The sequence below is a fragment of the Bufo bufo genome, chromosome 3 (assembly GCF_905171765.1).
Source record: "Bufo bufo chromosome 3, aBufBuf1.1, whole genome shotgun sequence".
Lineage (NCBI taxonomy): Eukaryota > Metazoa > Chordata > Amphibia > Anura > Bufonidae > Bufo > Bufo bufo.
The window spans coordinates 285,106,356-285,131,437 of record NC_053391.1 but is presented as its reverse complement, the minus strand read 5'-3'; the positions used below and the strand labels follow the sequence as shown (position 1 = coordinate 285,131,437).

At 45.6% G+C, this 25,082-nt stretch overlaps 1 protein-coding gene across 3 annotated transcripts in view; it reads right to left on the bottom strand.

Annotated features, from left to right (window-relative positions):
* TNNT2 (troponin T2, cardiac type) overlaps positions 1-25,082 on the bottom strand; it is a 565,716-nt gene that overhangs the window by 104,734 nt on the left and 435,900 nt on the right. For all 3 annotated transcript variants that reach the window (XM_040424168.1, XM_040424165.1, XM_040424169.1), the window contains one exon: positions 824-933. In XM_040424168.1, coding sequence (XP_040280102.1) covers positions 824-933 — 110 coding nt within the window. The remainder of the gene's footprint in view (positions 1-823; positions 934-25,082) is intronic.

Sequence of the window (25,082 nt, the reverse complement as noted above, 5' to 3'; positions counted from 1 at the left end):
TAATGTAATTAAACAGTAAAGCACAGAGCACAGCAATGACACTGCTGTCTCTCTCAGAACTCCATAAAACTGCAGAAAATGGCTGCTGGGGAGGTTCTTATATAGTAAGGGGTAGGCAACTTTCCTATTGGTTGCTAGGGATGTTGCTAAGCTCAGACAAACACATTGCAGCCTTCTCATTGGCCCACAAGCAAGAAGAGAGGTTACTGATGGAAAAAAAAAATCTAGAATATTCACGAATACGAATATATAGCACTATATTCTAAATGTTCGTGAATTCTTGATATTGATATTGGCGATATTCGCCATTAAAATTTGCGATTTAAATATTCGCGCCCAACACTATTGCTTAGCATTGAGCTCTATAACCCAGTAGTTAAGGTTCTTGCCCTTAATGTAGAAGATTGTGAGTTCAAATCCCCACAGAGAAATGTAAAAAATTGAGTCTAAATTAGATTTATGCATACAGGGTGTCCCTAAGCATAATGACAATGCTTGGGAATACCACTTTCATGTTCTTAACACTGACTCCATATACGGACATATATGGAGTCAGAGCTGGGAAATTCCCCACTCTGGAGTCCCGACTGTTCTGCGATCTGTGATCTACCGGGCGGGGCAATTGCCCAGTCGTCGTCGTCCCCCAACGCTGGCCCTGATGGTGTGTGAAGCAGTGCTTGCCTGGGACAATGGAGAAGTGGCAGACAGAGGCTGCCGATGTAACAGAAGACATGATTAAGTTAATTGCTTTAGTATGTACACATTTCCACTAATAAAAAACATTAAACAGCAGAACATATAGATCAAAAAGAAAGTGGCATACCCCAGCTTTTCTTCATTCAAGTTCTCAATGTTTAATGGTTTTCTTCTTTCTGCCAAGATCATTTTTTTCTTCTCTCGTTCTGTCTGCTTTTTCCCTCCTCTTCTCTCAGTCTATACAAAAAAATACAGAATACATTTGAATTAGATCCTATGCAACTGTGTATGTCAAGAGTTTTGTACAGAGTACGACAAAATGCACCTTGCAGCCCTGCCTGATGTCACAGTACGTCGGGATCATGTGCTACGGTTTCCTCACTGGTTACGTGACATTATCCCCTCCCTGGGAGTATGTAAGGTCAGCTTGCCACAGTTTTACACCAACACCCCCTTTCCACATGGGCACAAGGAGGCAGGTAGAGTGAGAGAGGGTGGCCCACGTGACCTCCGGTGTGGCACAACACTCGCTCATAACCCGGACAAGCTGGGAAAGTACTTTCTCTGCCCCAGTAAAACAGAGGACTGCCAGCCTGTATATGCTGTAGTCATGGATGCTATAGACTTGGATACTATAGTCACACGGAAAGCGATGACATAAGCAGGATTTCCAGGTCCCTCCAAACACGATACATGGCGGGACCTCCCTTCCGAGAAAAGACCATGGCCACTGCCCTGCACAGGCACTTAACTCTTATTCGGTCAAGCCCCTAAGCCCCTCGCTCCCCCTGGTATGATCCCACTCCCCCTCCCCTTGGTTCTGGTAGCCACAAATCCACAAGCCCATAGCTCCTCACCAGAAGGTCACAGGGAGATGATTCTGGTATCAACTGATCCACTTGGATCACTGGTGCATTTGGAGACCAAACACGGTGTTGCTGCTGCTCTTCTAGCCTGAGTTCTCCATATCTCCCCTTCCCTGGGTCCTATGAGCAAACAACTGAGACTGGGAGAATGTTCGTCTAGGATCTTTGTTGTGCACTATCTTGAAGTGCATCGGAACACTGTGAGTTTCCAGCCCCTTTTTTATATTCCTCACATGTTCCTGGATCCTCACCTTAAGTTTCCTCAGAGTTCGACCCACATATAGGATGCCACAAGGGCACTCCAACATGTACACAACCCCCACACTTTCGCAGGACATAGACCCTTTAACTTTGGTATCTACATCTTTCTGATTTGAATGTACACTTAGCATATGCCTCTTTCTATTGTCTTTTGTCCTATTTCTGCAAGGTAAGGAGAAGCTGCACCAGGTGAACTTATTTCCTCCTTTCTGAGGTTCTTGATGCTCAAAACTGTGGACCAATTTGGTGCGCAAATTGGCAGCTTTCCTGAAAATCATCTGTGGCTGTTCTGGAAGTTTCAGTCCAAGCACAGGATCGCTCTTCAGGATGGCCCAATTTTTTTTTATTGCATTTTTATTCATGCCAGCATGTGCATTAAATTGGGTGATAAAGGAGAACCGCGGATCTCTGCTCTGTGTCTGGGGATTAATAGGATCTACTATTCGGCTCCCCTGTTCCTCTATTTCTTGCTCACATCTATCTAAATCTCCCTTCCTATAGCCTTTCTCCAAAAAATGGCCCTTGATAACTTCACTCTGTGCTCTGAAATCCTCAATTTTTTAGCAATTCCGATAGATCCTTTTTATTTGTCCCTTCGGTATATTTTTGATCCAAGGGGTATAGTAGCAACTAGAGGTGTCTATGTAGCCATTGACGTCCGTCTCTTTGAAGAAGGATTTCGTTTTGAGCTGGTGGTCCTCCACAAAAATAGTCAAATCTAAAAAGTTGATAGAGACATCGCTGACCGTACTGGTGAAGGAGAGGTTCCACTGATTTACATTAAGCTGATCAATGAAATCCAAGAGTCCTTGTTTCTCTCCTCAAACATATCTCTTCCAACTTAAAAGCTCACCAAAGATTGTAGCTTTTCCAAGGACGGGCTCAATGGTTAGACGCTCCCAGTGCCCCATAAAAATATTGGCAAAACTGGGGGCGAATTTCGCCCCCATCGCCGTCCCAGTTCGCTGAAGGTATCGGTTCTCTTTATACCAGTAGTAGTTGTGACTAAGGCAGAAATCGACACAATCTAGGATGGCCCTAAGCCCCAGCTCCTTGGGAATAATGGTGTATAACGATGCCACATCAAATGTGGTTAGCCACATATCAGCGGGGCAATTTTTGAAGTTGCCAGCTAGTTCCACAACACTTCTAGAGTCCTTAAGGAAGGACGGGATTAGGTGGACGTATTTCTGGAGATATAAATCTACGTATTTACCCAACCTATTCGTCAGGGAATTAATCCCCAACACAATAGGTCTCCCGTATTTTTATTTTATGCTTTTATGTATCTTGGGCAAAAAATATATCACCGGGGTGACTGGAAATTTGTTATTTAGATAATCAAACTCTTTTTTGCATAAAATGCCATCTTTCAATCCCCTCTTCAAAAGGAGTTCCAATTTTCCCTCTATATTCTAAAGTGGGATTCTTTCTCAATAATTGATATGTCTCTCCATCTGCCAACAGTCTGAACATCTCTGCCTCATATTTTTCAAGATCCATAACTACAACCCTTCCCCCCCATTATCGGCCAGCTTTATAACAATTTCTTTGTTACTCTCTAAATTTCTCAACGCGTTCCTCTCTTATGGTGATAAATTTTGTTTACCTGGTTTAGATATTATTTTTTCTACCTCCTTCAATACCCCTCTCTCGAAGGCTTCCAAACAATCATTGTCCTTGTTTTTCGGAAAAAAACTGGATTTCTCCTTAAGCTGTGAGTGAACAAAGGCTTCTCCAAAGGGGCCTGATTATTCAGGAAATATTTGGCGATATTCAACTTGCGCACAAATTTATGAACATCAAGAAAAGCCTCAAACTTGTTAATACCATGGGTTGGAGCAAATTTAAAGCCCTTCCCCAGAACCTCTTTTTCAGGCTCAGTGAGGACATACAAACTCAAATTAAATATCCCCATCAAGTTCCTCTGCTTTTTTGGGGGGGTTTGGGCTGGTGTTTCCTCCCCCCTCGTTTTCCTCTACATGACTTCTTTTCCGTGGGGTTCCCTGTTTTTCTGTCTCGTTCCTTTGTACCCCTTTGATTCCCTGATGGGGAAAATTTGCTTATTGGTATTAACATTTTTCTGGCCCATAAATGTCTCCCCTACATTGGCTCCATTATTTTCACTATATGGCTGCTGAGGTCTGTGGGGACTCCCTTCATAACTCCTAAAGTTAGGCCTATAGGGATAATTCCTCTCCCCATAACCTTGATTGCGTCTCGGAGGACAGTAGCCTTGTCCTGAAGAATAAATTCCTATTCTGATAATTCATCCTATAGTTATACGGTCTATATTGTCCATTATAGTCTTGGTTCTGATAAGTTCTAAACCAAGGTTTAGGTCTATATGGTCCCTGATCTCTCATCTGGTCACTATTAAAACCTCCCATTCTGCGTTTCTGGCTATTGGGATAATGTAAATTGTTTTCCGTCATATTCATCTGTGTCATCCTTTGGTTGCCTGTGCTACATCCCTGCAAAGGTAAACCCATATCCTTATTCTCAGAATCTATTTGTGTGGTACATTTCTCTTCCTTCTTACTTTTCCACTTATAAACTCTATTATTCTTATAGTCGTTACATGTTTTAAAAAACTTTTTCAGTTTTTTACTAATAACCTCTTTTTCAACCTTCTCTAAGTTATGTTGACATTTTTCACATAAACTCAAATACTCTTTCTGATCCTCATATGGTTTCAGCTCATGTTGGAGGGATTCAATATTCACTTTTATCATCTGAAACTTATTTTTACGTTTGCTAATAATAAACCGCATGGCTCTAATACCGCATTCAATCATCAATTTTTCCCATTCACCCAAGTCAACGGGGTCCTCAGAATTCAGTGGTAATTGGCAACGTAAGCCCTCAGGGATCTTATATTCACACAAATACTTTTCTAGAGACACAATGGATCTTGAAAAATATGAGGCAGAGATGTTCAGACTGTTGGCAGATGGAGAGACATATAAATTATTGAGAAAGAATCCCACTTTAGAATATAGAGGAAAATTGAAACTCCTATTGAAGAGGGGACTGAAAGATGGCATTTTATGCAAAAAACAGTTTGATTATCTAAATAACAAATTTCCAGTCACCCCGGTGATATATTTTTTGCCCAAGATACATAAAAGCCTAGGTTGGGTGAATACCTAGATTTATATCTCCAGAAATACGTCCCCCTGATCCCGTCCTTCCTTAAGGACTCTAGAAGTGTTGTTGAACTATCTGGCAACTTCAAAAATTGCCCCGCTGATATGTGGCTAGCCACAATTGATGTGGCATCGTTATACACCCTTATTCCCAAAGAGCTGGGGCTTAGGGCCATTAATGAGGAGTTAGTGAAAGATCCGGTGATGACTAAGGAGCAAGCTAAATTCATCCTAGATTGTGGCGATTTCTGCCTTAGTCACAACTACTTCTGGTATAAAGAGAACCATTACCTTCAGTGAACTTGAACGGCGATGGGGGTGAAATTCGACCCCAGTTTCGCCAATATTTTTATGGGGCACTGGGAGCGTCTAACCATTGAGCCCGTCCTTGGAAAAGCTACAATATTTGGTGAGCTTTTAAGTTGGAAGAGATATATCGATGACTGTTTGATCATCTGGAGAGGAGAGAAACAAGGACTCTTGGATTTCATTGATCAGCTTAATGTAAATCAGTGGAACCTCTCCTTCACCAGTACGGTCAGTAATGTCTCTATCAACTTTTAGATTTGACTATTTTTGTGGAGGACCACCAGCTCAGAACGAAAACCTTCTTCAAAGAGACGGACGTCAATAGCTACATAGACACCTCTAGTTGCCACTATACCCCTTGGATCAAAAATATACCGAAGGGACAAATAAAAAGGATCTATCGGAATTGCTCAAAAATGTAGGATTTCAGAGCACAGAGTGAAGTTATCAAGGGCCATTTTTTGGAGAAAGGCTATAGGAAGGGAGATTTAGATAGATGTGAGCAAGAAATAGAGGAACAAGGGAGCCAAATAGTAGATCCTATTAACCCCCAGACACAGAGCAGAGATCCCCGATTCCCCTTTATCACCCAATTTAATGCACATGCTGGCATGATTAAAAATGTGATTAAAAAAATCGGGCCGTCCTGAAGAACGATCCTGTGCTTGGACTGGAATTTCCAGAACAGCCACAGATGATTTTCAGGAAAGCTGCCAATTTGCACACCAAATTGGTCCACAGTTTTGAGCATCAAGAACCTCAGAAAGGAGGAAATAAGTTCACCTGGTGCAGCTTCTGCTTACCTTGCAGAAATAGGACAAAAGACAATAGAAAGAGGCATATGCTGAGAGTACATTCAAATCAGAAAGATGTAGATACCAAAGTTAAAGGGTCTATGTCCTGCGAAAGTGTGGGGGTTGTGTACATGTTGGAGTGCCCTTGTGGCCTCCAATATGTGGGTCGAACTCTGAGGAAACTTAAGGTGAAGATCCAGGAACATGTGAGGAATATAAAAAAGCGTCTGGAAACTCACAGTGTTCCGATGCACTTCAAGATAGTGCACAACAAATATCCTAGGGGTTTACAATTTGTAGGTGTTGAACTTGTTAAGCCGCACTGGCGAGGAGGAAATATCATCAAACATATCAATAAAAAGGAGGTTGAGTGGATCTATAGGTTGGACACACTACAACCGAAAGGTATGAATGTGGATTTTGATCTAAAATCATGCCTCGTATGAATGTAGGAGTTTGTTCTAGGACCTTTGAGAGGAGGAGGGAAAGGAGAGTTGATTGGCTGGGAGGGTCATGTGGTTTGTGATGCAATCGTTGTTCTGAATGAAAGTGGGTGGGACCTGTGAGGTAGCGGTCTATGATTGGTTGTGACGTTTTATGGGAGTGAATCTATTTGAATGAAAAATTACTACAGAGTTTTAGTACAACTTTATGATCTTATACTATTTTTTTATGGCTCATGATGTAATGTAGATCAACTTGTTTTATGTATGTATTGGACTTATTTGTTTTTTTAATATATTAATTGTGACTTGAGAGGTGGAGCATTCTCCCTCCTGTGATTTAAAAAGACCGCCCTGGAATGGGCGGATCAGATGCCCCTGACAAAGCTTTTCGAAGCGAATCCCGGTCGGGTGTATACAGTTTTATACTGTTTGTATTCTATTCACTTTTTTGAGTATAATAAATACTGTTATTCCGTTTATGTGATGGTATTTCACTATTGTGGCTATCCTTTGGTCTCTGACAGAGGCGAATGAGTGGAGACTCTGCTGCTTTCTGTGGCCCTATTGCTTCTCTATATCCACAGATTATTGGAAGGAGTCTAAAGTGGTGTTTTTTCCTGCCTTCTGGAGCAGCGCGGTCCAAACTTGAAAAAGGATTGAGATTTATGTGAACTGTACCCACTTCACGATTGGGACCTGCGACGCAGAAAAAAGGCAACGTACCAGAGACTATTTTATTTATTTATTTTGTATGTCTGAGATGTACAGTCATATCATAATTCCTTATGAATTCCCGGTCCAATGATGTCTAGAGAATTTGTTTGTTGTAGTTGATCAGCTCAGCCCCCCAGCAGGCAAACACAGTAGTGAAGTAATGCAAATCACAAGAGGACAACTGCTCACCAACACCGCCAAAAAAGATCTAACTAGGATACCATTTGTGAGCACCTATGGACACCACAGCAACTGAGTCGGCCAGATTATAAGAGAAAATTGGGACATCATTCGGAGAGGCCATCCCAATATAGAGGTGTTCAAAGAACCTCCTATTATGGCCTATAAAAGACCTAAGAACCTAAAAGATCTTTTGATTAGATCGGACATAGGCCCAGCAGAGGAACTAACACAGACCTACTTAGCCCCCCCCCCCCCCGAAAAAGGGCTGTTACCCGTGTTTAAACTGCAGTAACTGCAATGCTATGCAAAAAGGCTCCCATTTTAACCATCCTCGCACAGGCAAGCAATATAAGATCAACCACTTCCTTACTTGCCAGACGTCATATGTGATATATACATTGCAGTGTCCGTGTGGTCTTCTTTACATTGAAAACACAAATTCACTATACTGAACAAGAATGTGGAACAACCAGTTCCCAGACATTTTTTACAGGCTAAACAAAACATTAGTCAATTAGGCTTTGGGATCATTGATCACATTCCCAGACAGAGGAGAGGCGGAAATAGGGAGAAACTTCTGAAACGCTGTGAACTTAAATGGATTTCTGAATTGGATACATTGACACCAAAGGGCATGAACATTGATTTTGCATTAACCCCATTTCTTTGCTATTTACAGCTTGCTCAAGAAATTTTATATAGCCTTTATACCATTAGCCCCCATTATCAGCCCTAATGCCTCTCATTAGCCCCCATTATGCCTCTCATTAGCCCCCATATGCCTCTCATTAGCCCCCATATGCCTCATTAGCCCCATGTGCCTCTCATTAGCCCCCATATGCCTCATTAGCCCCCATATGCCTCTCATTAGCCCCCATTATGCCTCTCATTAGCCCCCATTATGCCTCTCATATGCCCCCATTATGCCTCTCATTAGCCTACATATGCCTCATTAGCTCCCATATGCCTCATTAGCTCCCATATGCCTCATTAGCCCCTATATGCCTCTCATCAGCCCCAATATGCCTCATTAGCCCCTATTATGCCTCTGATTAGCCCCCATTATGCCTTTCATTAGCTCCCATTATGCCTTTCATTAGCCCCATTATGCCTCTCATTAGCCCCCTTTATACCTCTCATTAGCCCCCATTATGCCTCTCATTAGCCCCCATTATGCATCATTAGCCCCCATATGCCTCTCATTGAACAGGAGTGTCCACGTCCTATTTTTTGCTTCCTGCGAGACGTTATTATAAGAATAGTACAACTTTGGGTTACTTTGCCAGTATCCAATATGCCACTTCCAGACATGGTCTTATGTGGGCATGCGCGTTGGAACACTGGCAGGTATTTCCGGTCTCGCTGCGTCCGAATGGGGAGGTGATGTGCGGGACGTCTACCTCGGGCACGGCGTGACATCATACTATTGAGACGCAACCTGGAGCCTGCGCATTGTTAGGTGATAGACGCCAAGTTTGACCATTGACCGCATGTGGATGCACGATGGTTCTATGTTGTATGTTACTGGTCTTATCTTTTGCTCCTCCTGTTTTTATTCTAATGTAATTATGATGATACACAGCAGCAGATTTATATTGGTGCTGCTTATTGGGTTTATTCATTGTTTGCACTTTATTATTATCAATTTTTTGTAATTTATATATAATCATGTGTTGTACTATTACTGCTATACATTGTATCGTGTAACATCACATTGTATTCACTTTTTATAAATTTTTTATTGTAATGATCATGTTGATTGATTGCTCCACCCCCTAATCATGTTTGCCTATTTATACCTTGTGTTACACTTATGTTTTATGCTTGAGAAAGGCTCTGTGTTTGAGCCGAAACGTTGCCTCACTGTGCCACTGTGGCTGAATAAATCACAATTTTTTTTTAATTAGAAGTGCTGTCCGTTTCCTTCTACATTCTCTGGGTAAGCAGTGACACCCTAGGACATAGCACCTGTGACAATCTTTGTGAATTGGGGCTGCCATACAGTTTCCTTTTTATATATATATATATATTGTCAAGGCTGTTGCAGCCTGTGATTGTGGGAGGGGCGTAGGCTTTATAAGCTCCCCTCCCACGGTCATCTGACGCTGGCGTCATCCTGTGCTCATTGTACTTTCGTTTCCCCAGTCCTGCACGCCCGAGGCTTCAGCCAGGTAAGTATGTGCGGGCTTCCCACCCTCCACGCCGCACCCCCGCCACCTCGTCTCATCTAGCAGGCTCGTTCGGACATCGAGTGGGTACCCCACAATTCAGCCGCGGCGCTTGCGGCTTCGCCCGCCGGCCAGGCACCGGCTTCCCGACCGCCTGGCTTCGTCTCCGGGGCCGTCCAGGGAAGGGGGAGGGTGGTTTCGGACTCCACCTCGCCCTTTCTCTTCCAGCGCCTCCCGCCTCCACCACCCGGCCACCGTCCTCGGTTCTCCCTCCCATGTCACATCTGCCTGCTGCGCTCCAGGGGCCGGCCGGCCCAGCAGACGTGGTGCCCCGGCTCCTTCTATGTCAGATCCTGTGTCCCATGCGGTCCAGGGCGGCGGGAAGCGGTACAGGCTCCTCCCAGTCCACGCCCCTTTCTGCGTCACAGGCCTCAGGGACCATGCCGCCGACGCCCTGCGCACGCTCCCCTGCAATACATGCAAGGCCCTAAATACCATAGTTCAATGGGTCTTGCTAGTTCAGTTATTACAAAACACTACAAATGGCTACAATCCATAAAAAATAATAAAAAATTGTCATTTTCTGGTAAAAAATCCAGCCACGCCAGTGTGGGGTCACTTCGGAGCTAGACGATTCCCAAAATTATAGCAGAGTTGACCAAAAGAGGGATTCGTTACCCAGCTTCTGCCAGGAAGGCGGAGAATTACCGACTCCTGGTGTCCGATTCCTCTCCCTCCGAAGAGCAGGTGTCAATGTCAACAATCCAGTTGTCATTGACTCAGCTGCACGCCACCATCAACACCCTAGCGACTTCCATTTCAGACATTCAGAGCAGGCTGTCGGCAGTGGAGTCCAGAGATCCGCCTCCCAGCCTCCCCGTCCCTCCTCTCTCAGTCGCTTCCATGTCCCAATCCGCATCCTCAGGTAGGGTTCCCGCCTTGTCCGAAGTAGCCCCGTCCCATTTTGTGACTGACACATCAAATGAGACATCTTGGAGGGTAAGGACGGAAATTTGGCCGCTATTCTCATTGCCACCCACGACACGGTTGAGAATAGGACCATCGCATGCGAAAACGGGTCGATAGTTCTCAGGTCCAGGGATGCCCGATTAAACCGGAAACTTTCCATCCCAGAATTCGTCCTGGCTTTCAGCCTGTTCAGGGACATAATCTGCTCCGCCTTCCCCGAAAGGTGCGAGGAGCTAGATTTGTACTTGTACAGGGTCACGGACCTGGGGCACAAGTACGGAGGGTACGCATTTTATGACTACCATCGCTCCTTTTCGGCCAAAGCCACGGCGGCACTCGCCCAGTTCCAACGGGTCACCAATTGGGCATCCCTGGACATTTCGCCGGCCTCAAAGCCCTTGCTTGCTCATCATGTCAATCCATTCTGCATGCCTCAGACTGGTGTCCAAATCCCAGTCTTCCAACGTCCCAGCCTAGGCCTGTGGCAGGCACCTCGGGGTCCCAGCCAAGACACAACACGGGCACGGACAAGCTGGGTCGCCCCATAGTTTTCCTAGGCAACAGTCAGGTGTGCAACAATTACAACTTTGCAACCTGCAATTACAATCAATGCCGAGCGCTCCATGTCTGCTCCACTTGTTTCAGGGCCAGAAACAAGTGACTAGGCGTGGTCAACGTGGACCTGCTAGCCACACTTCTTAGTGATCATCATAACCCCCACCAGGTTCACTTCCTAATCAAGGGTTTCACGGAAGGTTTCCACACTGGTCTCGTGGCCCTTCCTTAGTCGTCTTGGGAAGGCCCCAATCTCAGGTCCGCAATTACCGATGCCGCTTCGGTGGGTCCTCTGGTCCAGGCGGAACTGGAGAAGGGTTTCCTCATCAGGCCTTTCTCTAGCATTCCCTTTGATTACTGGAGGATAAACCCTATCGGCATCGGCATCGTCACCCAAAAAATTTCCAATAAAAAAAGATTTGTTTATGACCTCTCAGCTCCTCATGGTTCGAACATTCCCAGCCTCAACTCCCTAGTCCCGTCTGAGGAGTTCTCAATGAAATACTCCTCTCTCAGTGAAGCCATCTCTCTCATCCTCCTGGCAGGCCAAGGGACTTGGCAATTCAAGGCAGACCTGGCGGACGCCTTCAAGTTGCTGCCCATCAACCCACAACTCTGGAAATTCTACGGTTTAAAATGGGACGGCTTGTACCAACCGCATCACCTTCGGCTCCAAAAGTAGTCCATGGCTTTTTGACCAGTTCGCTCAGGCCCTCCACTGGGCCCTCGTCAACCACTGCAATAGAACAACCGGACGCCTCACCCTGCAAACTCGACAGGCTCCTCCAGGTTTTTTGCCAGCCTCAACATTCCTGTCGCCCCTTCCAAAATCGAAGGGCCCTCAACCACCATCACTTTCCTCGGCATTGTCTTAGACCCCCGCAAGATGGAAGAGAGGTTGCCTGAGGACAAGCTGTCAAAAAATCAAGGAAGTCATTTCCAGATTTGTGGGTTGCAGGGTCGTCTCGAAGCAGGAATTACAATCCCTGCTAGGCATGTTGAACTTCGCGGCCAGAATCATGCCCAAGGGCAAGGCCTTCTTATCTAGATTATTGGATCTGCTACCGACAGCCACTGAGCAGGACTCCCCGATAGTCCTGGACACCCAAGCGATGGCTGATTTATCCATGTGGAGCTCCTTCCTGACCTGCTGGAATGGGATCTCCCTATTTGTCCCTCAATGGCGTCCCTCTTCTCCCACCATTTTTTCAGACGCAGCTGCCTCCAAAGGTTTTGCGGCCATCTACAACAACAAAGTGGTTCGCAGGCCAGTGCCCTCCCGAAATCTCTTCTCTCAGCGAGTACCTCAGATCCTCCCCCCTCCTAGAAATCTACCCAATTGTAGTAGCCGCACAATTTTGGGGCAGGCAGTGGGCAAACTCCCCGGTGACATTCATTAGGGACAACCAGACGGTAGTGGACATCATTACCCGTCACGTTATGCATTTCATCCGCAAATTAGTTTGGCTCTCCCTACAGCACAATTTTCAGGTTTAATGCAGACACATCCAGGGGGTCCAGAATTCTGCGGCTGACGCACTGTCACGCTTCCATTTCCACCATTTCTTCCAGGTCATGCCGGAGGCGGAGCCAGCAGGATTGTCCCCTCCAGAGTTTAACACCCTACGCATGGACTAGTGCAAATCATTTCATCCGCCAAATCCCTCATACAAAAATCACAGCTTCCAAAAATTTTCACGTCTCCATCCTAGGAGCGGCACGGATAGAACCACCTATTTGATGGCTTTTTTAGCTTATTGTCACCATCACCTCAAGCTTGGCTACAATTCCATCAGATTGTACATGGCAGGGGTGCAATACTACTTCACTCTCAAACATCCCGGTAGTAAGGCGATATTCGCATCCCCCGCCATCAGGGCTGTCCTTAGGGGGATTCAAAAAAGCAGCCTGCCATGCACTCCTACCAGGCAACCAGTTTCAGGGAATCTGTTTAGAAAGCTTTCAAATTCCCTAGACAGCAACCCTTTCGGGCTCCATCCCAGCACCATCATAAAAGCGGCCATGTATTTAGGTTTCTATGGGTTTTTGCGGCCAGGGGAATTCACAGGTTTCTCCCCAAAATCCAAGGGTCTGACCAAGAGCCAGCTAGCTTGTAGTCATGACCATTTCATCTTGCTACTGCCTTCCACTAAAACGTCGCAATCAGGGCCCCCAGTCCAAGTTAAGTATTTCAGGTCCTTCAACAAATGGTGCCCAGTCCAAGTCTTCAACCAGCTAATGAACTCCTTGGGCCATTCCTCCCCAGACAGCCTGCTGCTGCCCTTCAAATCTAAGCCCCTCACGACCGCGCAATTCATTTCCCACATTCGTCTACTAGTTGCCGACCTAGGTTTCGATCCCAAAACCATATCGGTTTACTAGTTTCGGATCGGGGCGGCTTCCGCAGCCTCCAAGCACAACATACCCAGTCATATCATCCGCAAGATGGGACGTTGGGAATCATCTTGCTTCACCAGGTACATTCCCAATCCGCATCAAGAAATATCAGACGTTTTCTGCAAACTGGCATTGTAAACCGTGTACCCTTCAATAAAAATACTAATCTACCTTTTGCTTGACTTTTTGGCCCCTTATAGGCTACCTACGTTCGCGGCTATGGGAACAATCCAGGCATACTTAGTTAGCAGTACGGTTAGGTTTTCCGGGGCTTCACTGCGCTAGCACCAGTATCCGTAGCCACGACCATAATTGTCAAGGCTCTTTCAGCCTGTGATTGTGGGAGGAGCGTAGGATTTTTAAGCTCTCCTCCCACGGTCATCTGACGCTGGCGTCATCCTGTGCCCCACCCTCCCTCCCCTTTTGCAAGGGCTTCCTCAGGCTATGCACCCTTATAGGCTACCTACGTTCACGGCTATGGGCACAATCCAGGCCTACTTAGTTAGCAGTACGGTTAGGTTTTCCTGGGCTTCACTGCGCTAGCACCAGTATCCGTAGCCACGACCATAATATATATACACTCACCTAAAGAATTATTAGGAACACCATACTAATACGGTGTTGGACCCTCTTTTGCCTTCAGAACTGCCTTAATTCCACGTGGCATTGATTCCACAAGGTGCTGATAGCATTCTTTAGAAATGTTGGCCCATATTGATAGGATAGCATCTTGCAGTTAATGGAGATTTGAGGGATGCACATCCAGGGCACGAAGCTCCCGTTCCACCACATCCCAAAGATGCTCTATTGGGTTGAGATCTGGTGACTGTGGGGGCCATTTTAGTACAGTGAACTCATTGTCATGTTCAAGAAACCAATTTGAAATGATTCGAGCTTTGTGACATGGTGCATTATCCTGCTGGAAGTAGCCATCAGAGGATGGGTACATGGTGGTCATGAAGGGATAGACATGGTCAGAAACAATGCTCAGGTAGCCCGTGGCATTTAAACGATGCCTAATTGGCACTAAGGGGCCTAAAGTGTGCCCAGAAAACATCCCCCACACCATTACACCACCACCACCAGCCTGCACAGTGGTAACAAGGCATGATGGATACATGTTCTCATTCTGTTTATGCCAAATTTGGACTCTACCATTTGAATGTTTCAACAGAAATCGAGACTCATCAGACCAGGCAACATTTTTCCAGTCTTCAACAGTCTAATTTTGGTGAGCTTGTGCAAATTGTAGCCTCTTTTTCCTATTTGTAGTGGAGATGAGTGGTACCCGGTGGGGTCTTCTGCTGTTGTAGCCCATCCGCCTCAAGGTTGTGAGTGTTGTGGCTTCACAAATGCTTTGCTGCATACCTCGGTTGTAACGAGTGGTTATTTCAGTCAACGTTGCTCTTCTATCAGCTTAAATCAGTCGGCCCATTCTCCTCTGACCTCTAGCATCCACAAGGCATTTTCGCCCACAGGACTGCCGCATACTGCATGTTTTTCCCTTTTCACACCATTCTTTGTAAACCCTAGAAATGGTTGTGCATGAAAATCCCAGTAACTGAGCAGATTGTGAAATACTCAGACCGGCCCGTCTGGCACCAACAACCATGCCACGCTCAAAATTGCTTAAATCACCTTTCTTTCCCATTCTGACATTCAGTTTGGAGTTCAGGAGATTGTCTTGACCAGGACCACACCCCTAAATACATTGAAGCAACTGCCATGTGATTGGTTGACTAGATAATTGCATTAATGAGAAATAGAACAGGTGTTCCTAATAATTCTTTAGGTGAGTGTATATATAGCCTTTATGCCATTAGCCCCCATTATCAGCCCTTATGCCTCTCATTAGCTCCCATTATGCCTCTCATTAGCCCCTATATGCCTCATTAGCCCCCATATGCCTCTCATTAGCCCCCATATGCCTCTCATTAGTCCCCATATGCCTCTCATTAGCCCCCATATGCCTCATTAGCCCCCATTATGCCTCTCATATTCCCCCATTATGCCTCTCATATGCCCCCATTATGCCTCATTAGCTCCCATATGCCTCATTAGCTCCCATATGCCTCATTAACCCCTATATGCCTCTCATCCGCCCCCATATGCCTCATTAGTCCCCATTATGCCTCTCATTAGCCCCCATTATGCCTTTCATTAGCCCCCATTATGCCTCTTATTAGCCTCCATTATGCCTCTCATTAGCCCCCATTATGCCTCTCATTAGCCCCAATATGCCTCATTAGCCCCCATATGCCTCTCATTAGCCTCCATTATGCCTCTCATTAGCTCCCATATGCCTCATTAGCCCCATTATGCCTCTCATTAGCTCCCATATGCTTCATTAGCTCCCATATGCCTCATTAGCCCCCATATGCCTCTCATTAGCCCCCATATGCCTCTCATTAGCCCCCATATGCCTCTCATTAGCCCCCATTATGCCTCTCATATGCCCCCATTATGCCTCATTAGCTCCCATATGCCTCATTAACCCCTATATGCCTCTCATCAGCCCCCATATGCCTCATTAGTCCCCATTATGCCTCTCATTAGCCTCCATTATGCCTCTCATTAGCCCCTATTATGCCTCTTCTTATTATCCCCCATTATGCCCCCAACAGCCTCATTTTTTTATAAAATAAAAAAACACTTACCTTTCTGCTCCTGGACGCCGCCGCCCGCGATTTTCTTCATCCTGATGTTGGCTCTCAGCTGTGCGCTCTGAACTGGCGCGCACAGCGTGACATCACAAAGCGCCTCACGCTGTGCGCAGCCCTGCACAGCCGACAGCCGAGGACCAGGAAGCGGTTAGTACAGAGCATTCACCACTTCCTAGTCTTCTGGTACTAATGAGCGCTTCCAAAATAGAAGCACTTCATTAGTATTTGCCGGCCAGCAGGGCTCAAGAGGCAACTGCCGGAGGCGACAGAACCTCAATTTTGAGGCTTGATTAGGGTGTGCCCAAGCACACCCGACACACCTGTGCACACGCCTATGCTTACAATGGTTTTAGAGACTGATCCGCCATTGCTATGTTAAAGACAATACAAACTGATCTGTTCATAACAGATGCAGAGGGTTGTATTATCATGATGGAAGAGTTTTTGCTGATTCATAATGGATCCAGCAAAAACGCTGATGTAAAAGTAGCCATAGCTAGTTGCTTACATTGCCATTGCACTCTATTTGTGTTGGTGTTTGTTATATATTAAAAGACTGGCATGATAGACATTCATATGGATCCCCATAAAGACCATTGGGATAAAACAAAGCAGGAAGTGTATTCCACTATAAATTAAGTCTTCATGTACAGAGTAAGCAAATAATGATAATAATAAAGGATATAACTGTTAAGGGGGCAGGGCGCTATGGATGTCACAATTAAGGGTGTGGGGCATTGTGGAGGTCACAGTTAATGGGGCAGGGCACTGTGGAGGTCATTGTTAAGGGGGCAGGGTGCTTTGGTGGTCACTGCTAAGGGGGGGGTGGCGCACTGTGGATGTCACTGTTATGCGGGACACTTTGGATATCTTTTAACTACACACACAGACATTAAATGAAATAGACAAAATATACCGGTGCAAAGCCTGGTCATTCTGCTAGTATCTTATATATCTAAATATGAATTTCAGTCTGTTTGGTGCACGACTGGACTGATGTGCACCAAATTTGGCATATAGGTAAATTGGTGTTTTGAAAGGTTTTAGACCTGATATCAGCTATTTAGGATGTAATGTTCGTGACATATTCCCCCAAAAAATGCAAATATGGCACCATCATATGACTCGTATTAGCCAATAGAAGCTCACAGGTCATTTACATATTGTCACTGCCTCTGTGTTGTGCGCGTGACACATGGGCAACACATTTATTTCGGCTTGTATCTGCCTTTCTCCCCTTCTCCTGGTTCCTCCCCTGTTTAATGCTGGAGGGGTTAACTACCTTGATCAGTGTGGTCACTAGGTGCTTCTTTTACCTGTGGCTTAAGGAGGAGTCAGTTGTACTCCAGTCTTGGTGTGTGCTGGAGTTATGCTCCTTGTCTGGATGTTCCATCTTCCAGTGTGAGGGCCTCCTAGTGGGACATCGATGTCTTGCTTATGTCTCCTCTAGTGTTGATCACGAATATTCGAATTTCAAATTTTTATCGCGAATATAGGTACTTCGAAAATTCACGAATATTTTGAATATACAGGGAGTGCAGAATTATTAGGCAAGTTGTATTTTTGAGGATTAATTTTATTATTGAACAACAACCATGTTCTCAATGAACCCAAAAAACTCATTAATATCAAAGCTGAATATTTTTGGAAGTAGTTTTTAGTTTGTTTTTAGTTTTAGCTATTTTAGGGGGATATCTGTGTGTGCAGGTGACTATTATTGTGCATAATTATTAGGCAACTTAACAAAAAACAAATATATACCCATTTCAATTATTTATTTTTACCAGTGAAACCAATATAACATCTCAACATTCACAAATATACATTTCTGACATTCAAAAACAAAACAAAAACAAATCAGTGACCAATATAGCCACCTTTCTTTGCAAGGACACTCAAAAGCCTGCCATCCATGGATTCTGTCAGTGTTTTGATCTGTTCACCATCAACATTGCGTGCAGCAGCAACCACAGCCACCCAGACACTGTTCAGAGAGGTGTACTGTTTTCCCTCCTTGTAAATCTCACATTTGATGATGGACCACAGGTTCTCAATAGGGTTCATATCAGGTGAACAAGGAGGCCATGTCATTAGATTTTCTTCTTTTATACCCTTTCTTGCCAGCCACGCTGTGGAGTACTTGGACGCGTGTGATGGAGCATTGTCCTGCATGAAAATCATGTTTTTCTTGAAGGATGCAGACTTCTTCCTGTACCACTGCTTGAAGAAGGTGTCTTCCAGAAACTGGCAGTAGGACTGGGAGTTGAGCTTGACTCCATCCTCAACCCGAAAAGGCCCCACAAGCTCATCTTTGATGATACCAGCCCAAACCAGTACTCCACCTCCACCTTGCTGGCGTCTGAGTCGGACTGGAGCTCTCTGCCCTTTACCAATCCAGCCACGGGCCCATCCATCTGGCCCATCAAGACTCACTCTCATTTCATCAGTCCATAAAACCTTAGAAAAATCAGTCTTGAGATATTTCTTGGACCAGTCTTGACGTTTCAGCTTGTGTGTCTTGTTCAGTGGTGGTCGTCTTTCAGCCTTTCTTACCTTGGCCATGTCTCTGAGTATTGCACACCTTGTGCTTTTGGGCACTCCAGTGATGTTGCAGCTCTGAAATATGGCCAAACTGGTGGCAAGTGGCATCTTGGCAGCTGCACGCTTGACTTTTCTCAGTTCATGGGCAGTTATTTTGCGCCTTGGTTTTTCCACATGCTTCTTGCGACCCTGTTGACTATTTTGAATGAAACGCTTGATTGTTCGATGATCACGCTTCAGAAGCTTTGCAATTTTAAGAGTGCTGCATCCCTCTGCAAGATATCTCACTATTTTTGACTTTTCTGAGCCTGTCAAGTCCTTCTTTTGACCCATTTTGCCAAAGGAAAGGAAGTTGCCTAATAATTATGCACACCTAATATAGGGTGTTGATGTCATTAGACCACACCCCTTCTCATTACAGAGATGCACATCACCTAATATGCTTAATTGGTAGTAGGCTTTCGAGCCTATACAGTTTGGAGTAAGACAACATGTATAAAGAGGATGATGTGGTCAAAATACTCATTTGGCTAATAATTCTGCACGCAGTGCAGTTATATATATTCGTAATTTCGAATATTCAAATTTTATTTTTCTATTTTATATTTTTTTATCAGTACACATGATCCCTCACTGCTTCTAGCTTGTGGGCCAATAAGAAGGCTGCAATATACTTGACTTTAGGAGTAGTAGTGTTTGCAAATTTTGCTCTATATTCGTTTTTTTTGAATATTCACTATATTGCTGTATATTCTTGTTTTAGATTATTACGAATATTCGAAAAAACTAAGTTATAGCAATATAGAGAATATTCGGAAAAAAAAACGAATATAGAGCAATTTAGCTAATATAGTGCTATAATCTTCTTTGTCCAATAGTTGTAAGTTAAAAAATTCGCAATAAAAAATTCGAATTCGAATTCCGAAAATTTGCATTTATACACAATCAATAAATTTCCGATTTTTCGAGTAAAAAAAAATCACGAATTTTCGAATTTGCTAATTTTCTACGAATATTCTACAAAATATTTGCGAAATATCGCAAATTCGAATATGACCCCTGCCGCTCATCACTAGTCTCCTCCATTTTCCCTACCTTACCTGTTGTTTTCTTTGGTGTGGGTATATGTTCTGGGGTTGTTGTATGTCTAGTTGTTGTTCCGTGTCTGGTCAGTGTTTGGTGTATTCTGTCCGGCATGGATGCTAGATGTTCCCCTGTTTGTCTGTTGTGGCCTCCGGAAGGGGGTTTCATGATTTCTTGGAGGGGTGAACCAAATGTCAAGTCTGTGAGCTGTTGCTGGACTGCTGGTTCCTGTGTGTCAGTACATACTGCATCTGTTTGGTGTTTAGATTGCAGTAAGTTTGTATGGGTTCCAGTTTACCTTGGTGTGGTCATCTGTTGGGCTGTCCAGCAGCTGCGGCAGGTAAGTTACCATGCCGTTCTTGGTTCAGTGGTTATCCCCGCCACTGGATACTTACCTGCCGTTCCACTTGGCTTCCTCTTCTTGCTACTAGGCCAGTTGAGACTCCTGTTCTTCCGTGTCTTGGAAGAACAGGTCATCTCTCCCCTGCTCCTATGTGAGGGATTATCAGGGTGACTCAGGGTCCTAGGTATCCTGGGTATGAGCCGTCCTACCATCCAGGTCCGCTCATACGGTGAGGAGTTAGGGTGATCATTAGGGACGCTTTAGGAGGTGACCTGCTCCCTAATCTGTGGTTTCTGGCCTTGTGGCATCCTATTTATCACTGACAATGTATGGTGGGGGTTTCCCCCACTCCCCACCGTGACACACATATCCTAACTGATATACGTATGGTCACAAGACACTTATTGACCAATAGAAGCTTGCAGGCCCTTCAGTCTTCCCTCACTGACATACACCCAGCTGCACACCAGGTTAACATAACAACTCAGCCATTTTTCTTCACTGTGGCGGTCACTGTTAAGGGACGGGATGCTGAGAAGGTCATTGTTAAGAAGGGCGGGGAACTGGTAATTCTGATAGGACTATACAATTTTAGTTTATCCTAATTATATATTTTTTTTTTCCCCCTCCTCTCTCCTCCCTTTTCCAGGGGGGCTGGGGGGGAGGCGGGGGGGGCACGCATCATAGGCTGGGGGGGGGGGGGGGTACAGGGGTTAGGGGGGAGGGAAGGAAAAAAAAAAAGGGTTGAAAATGTATACTAATTTCTAATTGTATTTTGTGTACATGTTAAATTAAAAAAACTGTGAAAGCGACTGTTAAAGGGGCAGGATGCTGTAGAGGTCATGTTTAAGGGGGTGGGGCCCTGTTGAGGTCACTGTTAAGGGGGTGGGGCACTGCAGAGGCTACTGTTAAAGGGACAAGGTGGTATGGAGGTCACATTTTAAAGGAGCGGAGCTCTGTGGAGGTCATTTCTATGGAGGAGGGGCAATGTGGAGGTCACTGTTAAGGTAATGTGGTGCTGTGGAGGTCAGTGTTAAGGAACAAGGTGCTGTGGAGGTAACTGTTAAGGGGACAGGATGCTGAGGAGGTCCCTGTTAAGGGTGTGGGGCACTGTGGAGGCCATTGTTAAAGGGGTGGGGTGCTGTAAAGATTACTGTTAAGGGGGAAGGGTAATGTGGAGGTCACATTTTAAGGTAGTGGGGAGCTGTGGAATTCACTTTTCAGGGGAAGGAGCACTGTGGAATTCACTATTAAGGGGTCTGTGGGGACAGGGCACTGTGGATGTCAATATTATGGGGAACACTGTGGATATCTTTTACCCATACTTATGGAGGTGGCCTGGTGTGGAGGTCCCTGTTAAGGGATCAGGCCGCTGTGCAGGTCACTTTAAAGGGGTCTGTGGGGGCAGGGCACTGTGAAGGTCAATGTTATGGGGAACACTTGGATATTTTTTAACCACACTTGCAAACATTAAATGAAAGACAAAATATTCCTGTGTCAGTGGCGTACATACACGGGTCGCAGGAGTCACAGTTGCGACCGGGCCCGGCACTCCAGGGGGCCCGGCCACCTGTGGACCCCTGGCCCCTGCAGTAGTGCGTGTGCGACTCAGGTGGGCCGGCGGCAGCCGCAGGTGACAGGGAGATGAACGCTTCCATTGTGGAAGCGTTCATCTCCATAGTGATCTGTATCGCCGTCCTCAGGACAGCGATACAGATTGCTGTGCTGCGGCCGGGCAGGGGAGGGAGGCGTCTCCCTTCCCTGTTCCTCTGATAGGCTGCGGGCCTTGTGCCGGCAGCCTATCAGAGCGGTGCAGGCGGCGTGATGATGTCATCGCGCCGCTTGAGCAGTACAGAGCGGGACACAGGCCAGAAGAGGCCTGCATCGCATCGCTGCTAAGGAGGTAAGTATAAGGGTTTTTTTTTTTTTTTTTAATACCGGACTTTACTTGGGACATGAGGAGACACTTGATACTGGAAAATGGGACGGGGGAAGGAAGGTTGGAACTTGATACTGGAAAACGGGGGGGGGGGGGGGGGGGGAGGAAGGTTGGCACTTGATACTGGAAAATGGGGGGGAAGGAAGGTTGGCACTTGATACTGGAAAATGGGGGGGAAGGAAGGTTGGCACTTGATACTGGAAAATGGGGGGGGGGAAGGTTGGCACTTGATACTGGGAAATGGGGGGGGAGGGGAGGAAGGTTGGCACTTGATACTGGAAAATGGGGAGGGGGAGGGAAGGAAGGTTGGCACTTGATACTGGAAAATGGGAGGGAAGGAACGTTGGCACTTGATACTGGAAAATGGGGGGGGGGGGAGGTTGGCACTTGATACTGGAAAAAGGGGGGGGAGGAAGGTTGGCACTTGATACTGGAAAATTGGGGGGGGGAAGGTTGGCACTTGATACTGGAAAATGAGGGGGGGAGTTGGCACTTGATACTGGAAAATGATGGGGGTGAAGGTTGTCACTTGATACTGGAAAAAGATGGGGGGGGAAGGTTGGCACTTGATACTGGAAAATGAGGGGGGGGGAGTTGGCACTTGATACTGGAAAATGAGGGGGGGGTTGGCACTTGATACTGGCACATGGGGCGGTTGGCACTTGATACTGGCACAATATTGGGGGCACTATTGGGGACCACAGGTCATAGTATTGGGGTAGTAGGATGTTTTGTCCAGAAGATGGTAGGATGATGGAAAAGTAGTAAACTAAGATTTTTTTTTTTTTTTGTCAAACTGCAGAGATTAAAAACGGCGTAAAAATGGTGGTCTGGTCTGAAAGGAGAAGACGAGGACAGAGAACATCTACATCGAAGGAAACGTCACTGGATGTAAGAGGTACGGGCGCGATTTATGGGTGGGGCTGTGTGTGTGTGTGGTTGACACAGGGGCCCCATAATCTCCTATTGCCCGGGGAAATGCCCCTCCCGAGACCGGGGGGGGGGGGCCCATGGATCAGTTTCGCACCGGGGCCCCATGGATTGTGTGTACGCCACTGTCCTGTGTGAAGCCGGATTATTCTGCTAGCATAGCACAGCGCCATTTTACTGCACATGTCAGTGGGAAAAAGCAAGAGGAAGAAAGAAGAAAAATGCTCACATAACCCTGAGAGAAGTGGGGGGAGGGAAGCTTGCCCTGATTGGCTCACAGGCGAATAGCCTGGATGAGCTAATCAGTGCTGTAGCAGGCAGGGAGGTACCCTTGCAAAGCGACTGGAAAGTCATTCTGTTTTGGACTGTGAATGAGGGTGGATAGGTGTAATAATGTCTGACAGAAAACGATCTTAGCTACAGAGTACAATCACAATAAAGCTTCTATTATAATGTCAGGGACAGTTTAGGGAAAGGTTAGAGAGAAGAATTGTTTAGAATAGGGAAAGGCAAGGAAAACTTTAAGCAAGGATTGAGAAGTGCGAAGCTGGGGCTGGGTGTGCCTGGCAGTGCCTTCTAGCTTCAGTTACTGCCTTATCACACAGCTGCTTCAAAAGCAGCTACCTGCAAGAACATTTCATTTTTCCCCATTTTAACAAAAATACAGGTGTTTTTTTGTGGGGAATAAGCTCAAAATTGTACAACACGTGTTTTACTATTCAGATGATAGATGGCATTTGAAAATGAAAACGCCTAAAATACTAGACCAAAATCGTTGTCAGGGCATCTTTAGACAGTTCAATTTTGGGGGTTATTGCAAAAACAGCAATATACTTGTGCAACGTGTCTTACAATACAAGGGGTAGCATGAAATACTAGGCTGAAATCCGTGTTGGTGCATCTCCAGACAGTTTTCTGTTGTTTTTTTTCTGAAATATAGCAATACAATGTGCAACATGTGTCTTACAATACAGAGGGTAAAATTTAAAATCTCTGAATGATAAAGTGAAATACTAGTCTGAAATCTGGGTCAGTGCATCTCCAGAGAGGTATTTTTTTGTTTTTGTGAAATATAGCAATACTACTGTGCACTGTGTATCTTACAATACAAAGTGTAGCATTTGATATCTCTGAGTGATAATGTGAAATACTATTTGAAATCTGCATCTCCAGACTACCTCCCCCACTCCTTTTATGCTTCATCGTCAGCTATCTATAAAGGAATGTGTGGCCAGGAAACAACTCTACAAGTGCTGCAATCTGCTGGTGCGCAAGCTTAATTCCCATCTGGCCAAATTGCTGATGGGGCAGTAGCTGCCATACTATTTAGTAGAGTCTGCTGTCTTTAGGGAGCTGATGCCAGGCGCTCAGCCTAACTGGAACATACCTAGCCGGCATTATTTATCCCAAAAAGCCATCCCTGCCTTGTACTCTTATGTGGCAGGGAACATGGGGCTTTCCTTGCGTTAGTTGCTGTGCAGCAAGGTGCATACATGCAATGGTGGACATCTGGAGCAGCTGTTACGGACAGGGACAGTACATGTCTTTCATGGAACACTTGGTCAATATTTTTGGGAGAACCCGAGCATTAAAGTGGTTCTGCAGTTTGTTTAAACTGATGATCTATCCTCTGGATAGATCATCAGCATCTGATCGGCGGGGGTCCGACACGGGACCCTCGCCGATTAGCTGTTTGAGAAGGCAGCGGCGCTCCACAGACCCAGTGACGTCACGACCAGTATCAACTGGACTGGGCGCGGCTAAGCTCTGTTCACTTGTGTCAGACCCCCACTGATCAGATGCTGATGATCTATCCAGAGGATAGATCATCAGTTTAAACAAACTGCAGAACCCCTTTAAACCAGGTACCCCCTGCTCTGAAGAGGGGAGAGTGCCTGGTTCATAGGAAAATGTCAGAAATCGATGGAAACACCACCAAAATGGTTCTGGAACAGCATGGGGAGGATGTCTGGATGCATCTTGTACTCGCAGGTAGCTGCTGGGAACGATGTTGTCCGAAGAGTACGCCACTTTTACAGACTGACAATAATAAGCACAAAACCGAAGATAAAATCG